Source organism: Salvelinus namaycush, chromosome 32 (genome assembly GCF_016432855.1).
Source record: "Salvelinus namaycush isolate Seneca chromosome 32, SaNama_1.0, whole genome shotgun sequence".
Taxonomy (NCBI): Eukaryota; Metazoa; Chordata; class Actinopteri; order Salmoniformes; family Salmonidae; genus Salvelinus; species Salvelinus namaycush.
In genome coordinates this window covers 31591118-31597856 of record NC_052338.1, presented here as the reverse complement: position 1 = coordinate 31597856, position 6739 = coordinate 31591118, and the positions used below count along the sequence as shown (strand labels likewise).

The 6739-nt window shown below is 43.5% G+C and overlaps 1 protein-coding gene across 1 annotated transcript in view; it reads right to left on the bottom strand.

Moving 5' to 3' along the window:
- Positions 1–5489: 5489 nt before the first annotated feature.
- LOC120027367 (alpha-tubulin N-acetyltransferase 1-like) overlaps positions 5490–6739 on the bottom strand; it is a 41847-nt gene continuing 40597 nt past the window's right edge. Inside the window, exon 12 of the mRNA XM_038972283.1 lies at positions 5490–6131. Coding sequence (XP_038828211.1) covers positions 5720–6131 — 412 coding nt within the window. The 3' untranslated portion in view covers positions 5490–5719. The remainder of the gene's footprint in view (positions 6132–6739) is intronic.

The following is a 6739-nucleotide window of genomic DNA, read 5'->3' as shown; positions in this document are numbered from 1 at the left end:
TTTTTTTTTTTACCCATCTACCAATATGTGCCGTTTGTGAGGCATTGAAAACCTCCCTGGTGTCTGTGATTGAATCTCTGTTTGAAAATGTACTGCTCCACAGAGGGACCTTACAATTATGTGTATGTGCGGGGTACAGAGATGAGGTAGTCATTTAAAAAATCATGTTAAACAATATTATTGTACACAAAGTGAGTCCATGCAAGTTATGTGACTTGTTAAGCACATTTTTACTCCTGAACTTATTTAGGCGTTGCCATAACAAAGGGGTTGAATACTTATTTAGGCTTGGCATAACAAAGGGATTGAATACTTATTTAGGCTTGGCATAACAAAGGGCTTGAATACTTATTTAGGCTTGGCATAACAAAGGGATTGAATACTTATTTAGGCTTGGCATAACAAAGGGATTGAATACTTGAATACTTGACTCAAGACATTTCAGCTTTTCATGTGTAATTCACTTGTATAAACATAATTCCACTTTGACATTATGGGGTATTTTGTCAAGGCCAGTGACCCCCCCAAAAAATCTTAATTTTATCATTTAGAAAATTTCAGGTTGTAACACAACAAAATGTGGAAAAAGTCGAGGTTTGGAGTGGAAGTGAAACCCTGTTCACACTGGCTTTCTTGAGGGTGGCCCAATCAAGGAAGTAACCTTTTTAAAGATTGCCTCTAGGAACTCTTTCTGAAAAAGCAATTCCCTTCAATAGACAGCCCTCAGATGGGCGGTTTCATTAACACATCAAGACGGATCATTTGCTGCTAGATCGTAAATAATTTGGCACTAGATCATTCAAAAGCTGTATTGCTTCCAAGTAGGCCATCTCACAGTAACTTTGTACCCAAGTAGGGAATGCCCCATCAGGCCTTGGCAAACAAAATCAGTGTTGGTTTGATGCTGTTCTTATATGACTACAGTGTATGACAACAGACTCCCATTTAATTGCGGGACACCAAGAGAGATAGAGAGAAACCCTTTACACTTGATGCTACATTGTAGATATTTTAAACAGCAGTCTGAAGAGAATCCAACAGATAAACAAAGGATATATGATTTATTTCAAGTGTATCATTTGTTTGTACTGAACCTCATGTTAAATGTTGGTTGTCAGACTATTTTAAAGAAAAATTTATCTAGATTTTGTACATATGGCAATAGTCCTTGGACATTAAGTGTGGTGCGGTTGTTCAGTGAGCAATAACTAAACACGCTGTGTTCTATCCAAGGCTGTGTGACCCATTAGAAATAGAATCTTTAGAATGGACCTTCTCATTCAAGTCAATGATGGCATAATGGGATGGAGGTTCCTAAGCCCTTTCTATAGATTATACTTATATGGTGTGACCCCCCCCCCCCCCTTAGCTTGTCGAGGTGTTGCCGGGATACCAAGCCTGTCGTGTACAGTACGTGTACGTGTCATAGCAAGGGGAAAGGACCAGATGGACGAGACGGGCTGTACACGTCATCATGGACCACGACTCCTAGACAGAAAAACAAAGAACAAGAAGAAAGCCTTGGAGTCAGTTTCGATTGGTGATCGTGAGCAGTCTGTGTTGGTCTTTCTGTCTGGCTGGTTAATGATACAGTCATCGTGAGCAGTCTGTGTTGGTCTTTCTGTCTGGCTGGTTAATGATACAGTCATCGTGAGCAGTCTGTTGCACTTTCTGTCTTGGTTAATGATACATGTTGACGTACACTGATTGTATAAAACATTAAGAACACCTGCTCTTTCCATGACATAGCTTTCTCCTGGATTCCCCTAGTCGGTCTATGATCCCTTATTGACGTCACTTGTTAAATCCACTTCAATCAGTGTAGATGAAGGGAAGGAGACAGGTTAAAGAAGGATTTTAAGGCTTGAGACATGGTTTGTGTATGTGTGTGCCATTCAACGGGTGAAAGGGAAAGACAACGCAATATCAGGAAGGTGTTCTTAATGTTTTGCCCCATCAGTGTATGTCTATCCCCTCTTCTGTACATGAATTAGTAATAGCCATAATTCTGTCAACCACTCCCACATACAGTACCAGTCAAATTTTGGACACCTACTCATTCCAGGGTTTTTCTTTCTTTTACTATTTTCTACATTGTGGAAAAAAATAGCTTTGGCATTCTCTCAACCAGCTTCATGAGGTAGTCACCTGGAATGCATTTCAATGAACAGGTGTGCCGTGTTTGTATTTATTATGGATCCCCTGGGGTCCAGCAAAATTAAGGCATTCTTAAAAGTTAATTTGTGGAATTTGTTTCCTTAATGCGTTTGAGCCAATCAGTTGTGTTGTGACAAGGTAGGGGTGGGTATACAGAAGATAGCCCTATTTGGTAAAAGACCAAGTCCATATTATGGCAAGAACAACTCAAATAAGCAAAGAGAAACTACAGTCCATCATTACTTTAAGACATGAAGGTCTGTCAATACGGAACATTTCAAGAACTTTGAATGTTTCTTCAAGTGCAGTCACAAAAGCCATCAAGCGCTATGATGAAACTGGTTCTCATGAGGACCGCCACAGGAAAGGACCCAGAGTTACCTCTGCTGCAGAGGATAAGTTCATTAGAGTTTCCAGCCTCAGATTGCATCCCAAATAAATGTTTTACAGAGTTCAAGTAACAGACACATCTCAAAATCAACAGTTCAGAGGAGACTGCGTGAATCAGGCCTTCATGGTCGAACTGCTGCTAAGAAACCACTACTAAAGGACACACATAATAAGAAGAGACTTGCTTGGGCCAAGAAACACAAGGAATGGACATTAGACCAGTAGAAATATGATGAGTCCAAATTGGTGATTTTTGATCCAACCTCCGTGTCTATGTGACACACAGAGTTGGTGAACGGATGATCTCCACATGTGTGGTTCCCACCGTGAAGCATGGAGGAGGTGGTGTGATGGTGCTTTGCTGGTGACACTGTCAGTGATTTATTTAGAATTCAAGGCACACTTAACCATTGTTACGTTACAGCCTTATTCTAACATTTATTAAATTGTTTTCTTTTCCCCTCATCAGTCTACACACAATACCCCATAATGACAAAGCAAAACCAGGCTCTCAAGCTCTGTCAGGTTGGATGGGGAGTGTCGCAGCACAGCTGATTTCAGGTCTCTCCAGAGATGTTCAATCAGCTTCAAGTCCGGTCTCTGGCTGGACCACTTAAGGACATTCAGAGACTTGTCCCGAAGCCACTCCCTGCGTTGTCTTGGCCATGTGCTTAGGGTCATTGTCCTGTTGGAAGGTGAACCTTCACCCCAGTCTGAGGTCATGAGCGCTTCGGATTAGGTTTTCGTCAAGGATTTCTCTGTACTTTGCTCTGTTCATCTTTCACTCTATCCTGACTTATCTCCCAGTCCCTGCCACTAAAAAACATCCCCACAGCATGATGCTGCCACCACCATGCTTCACCGTAGGGATGGTGCCAGTTTACATCCAGATGTGACGCTTGGCATTCAGGCCAAAGAGTTTAATCTTGGTTTCATCAGACCAGAGAATATTGTTTCTCTGAGAGTCCTTTAGGTGCCTGTTGGCAAACTCCAAGAGGGCTGTCAAGTGCCTTTTACTGAAAAGTGGCTTCTGTCTGGCCACTCTACCATAAAGGCCTGAGTGCTGCAGAGATGGTTGTCCTTCTGGAAGGTTCTCTCCAGAGAAACTGGAGCTCTGTCAAGAGTCACCATCAGGATCTTGGTCACCTCCCTGATCAATGCCCTTCACCCCAGATTTTTCAGTTTGGCTGGGCCAGCTCTAAGAAGAGTATTGGTGGTACCAAACTTCTTCCATTTAAGAATGATGGCGGTCACTTTGTTCTTGGGGACCTTTAATGTTGCAGACATTTTTTGGTACCCTTCCCCGTTTACACTGGGAAGCGGCATCGCGAGGAGAAACATCAGAAAGCCATTCACTTTCAATGAAAGGAAAGAGAGAGAAGCAGTGTGGGCAGGGGGAACGTTGAGCGATGCGAGCATGGGTGAGGGAGGTGAACAGGGCGGGATTGTTGATACGTAGCACTACTAGCTTGCTTGCTCGCACTCACATGAGGACGAGGCTAGCGTGGCTAGGAGAGTGCTGCTTGTATAGTGTAAACGGCTGGTAAGGGCTCTTCAATCCACGTTGCCAAATTTCAGCGGCAATATTCCTGCTTTAGCGGAGACTACATTCACGGTAAATGCTGCATATGTCAACTCAATTGGAAATGACCTTAATGTATATAGTGAAATCTGTAATTCTTCAGCTTTCCGGATGGAATAGAGCCTTTAAATAACACCTTTATAACCCAGTGAACTACTTCCAATGCCGAGGAAAGGGAACTTTAATTGGGCCGTGCCATTCCAAACCCGAGGAAAGGGAACTTTAATTGGGCCGTGCCATTCCAAACCCGAGGAAAGGGAACTTTAATTGGGCCGTGCCATTCCAAACCCGAGGAAAGGGAACTTTAATTGGGCCGTGCCATTCCAAACCCGAGGAAAGGGAACTTTAATTGGGCCGTGCAATTGCAAACCCGAGGGAAGGGAACTTTAATTGGACCATGCCATTCCAAACCCGAAGGAAAGGGAACTTTAATTTGGCCGTGCCATTCCAAACCCGAGGAAAGGGAACTTTAATTGGGCCATGCCATTCCAATTTGGTAATTTAGGAGTGATGAAGAAATTAAAGATCTCCAAGGAGTTCCTGTCTTGACCGGGGTACTGACTAGTTCCATGTTTAACATGTCATCAGAGCACCAATGTTTTGGTGATAATAGAGATTTGTTTACTGTCAGGGTTGTGTTGATTAGGGCACACTGTAGCAAAACGTTTTCATACAAAACAAAAATTGCCATTTCTTATTGGATAAATCCAAGTAGTTATTCCCTGTTTTTCAAAATGTTCTTCCATTTTGTGCCGAATGAACACAACCCTGTTTTGTACTGACATGCCTGAAGTTTAGTGGTAGTACTGGACCCAGCCAGTAGAGAGCGCTGCAGCTGGTTCAACAGACTATTATTGTGACGGGGATTTGATTGAACAATTCATTGATTGTGATTTATAATACATAACACAGGCCTAACTCATAATGCTATTCCAACAACATTAGGGACCAGTCCGTTTCTGTGATCGTCTGTGTAGCCAATTTATTTATAGAAAAAAACATTGACATTCATAGCATAATACTTAATCTTCTTAATAAAATACATTTGAATGAAATAGTTAAAACAAAATGAATTAAAGTGGCATAAAATATGTCTGGTAAACTCAAGTCTAATGGAATTTCAAGCATGTCTCCATTGCCTTTGCAGATTTAGGAGGTCTGTAAAGCTTCACCATTCACTGCTACATTCTGAACATTGTGCTATAACCCATCATGTTACACTCTCACACTGTCTATGTCCATCCCAAATGGCACCCTATGACCTGGGCTCTGGTAGAAAGTAGTGCACTAAATAGGGAATAGGGTGCCATTTGGGACAGATCCAAACACTCAGTGATAAGAGACATCTGGCTGACTATTGTTGCGTTCCAACCAAACCCCTCACTCATTCTGTCTTGTTATAAACATACAACCACTAATTAGTGATCAGGAAAGAGGGATGAAGGGAAGTGGAGGAGGATTGGCTTTCTTCTCTTTTATCTCTCTATTCTCTTCATCTGTGGCTTTCTTCTCTCATCTCTTTTATCCCCACTCCCCCCGTTTCTCTTGATCCCTAATCATCCGTCTGTTTGTCCGTCTGTCCATGTTGCGTCACCAGGGTCTGGTGTTTCTATACTCCTGCCTGGCCCACTGGGCTGTGTTACAGCAGCTCTTTCCCAGCGTCCACGACCACCCTCCTGTCCCCATGTTCCTCTCAGCCTCCGATGGTCCCTTCTCAGCCACCTCCAGGGGTCCTCCTCCCCAGGACCTTCCTCCTCTACCTCTGTCCCTCTCAGCCACCTCCAGGGGTCCTCCTCCTACTCCCCAGGACCTTCCTCCTCTACCTCTGTCCCTCTCAGCCACCTCCAGAGGCCCACCTCCTTCTCCTCCACCCCTCCCTGGCCAGGGCTCTCCCCCTACCCCCATCCGGAGCCCCTTCTCCAGCAGCCTGGTCTCCGTCTCGGCCTGTCTGTCTGGTTCTCTGGTGGTCATCATGGTGTTCTGGGCTCGGATTGGCTCCTTCCTGGATAGGGGCAGAGGTGGGAGAGACACGGTGAGGTCCAAAATTATTGGGACACTGACTTTGTACTTTAATACACAACTGAATTTGTCCCAATACCTTTGGTCCCCTAAAATGGGGGGGGGGGGACTTTGTTCAAAAAGTGCTGTAATTTCTAAACAGTTCACCCGATATGGATGAAAATACTATAAAATTGAATATGACAGTCTACACTTTAACCTCATAGTCATTATATCATTTCAAATCAAAGTGCAGAAGTACAGAGCCAAAACAACAAATGTGTCATTGTCCCAATACTTTTGGGAGCTCACTGTATACAGGCAGGGACCTGGACAGGTTGAGACGGAGGGATGAAGAGAGAAGAAGAAGAGCCATGATGGAGGCGATAGAGAAACGGAGAGAGTAAAGAAGGAAGATGAATCATTTGTGTGCCGGAGAGGGAGAACAAAGAAAAGGTCATTGTCAAACACAGGTCTTCTGTAATTCAGGTTTATACGTCACGCTTTCATTTCTATCCGCCCACTATTCAATGCCCTTCCAATCCACTACATACATTTATGATGTACAACCTTCTAACAGTGTTTCTATGTGAGGGTGAGTTAGGACTCCTT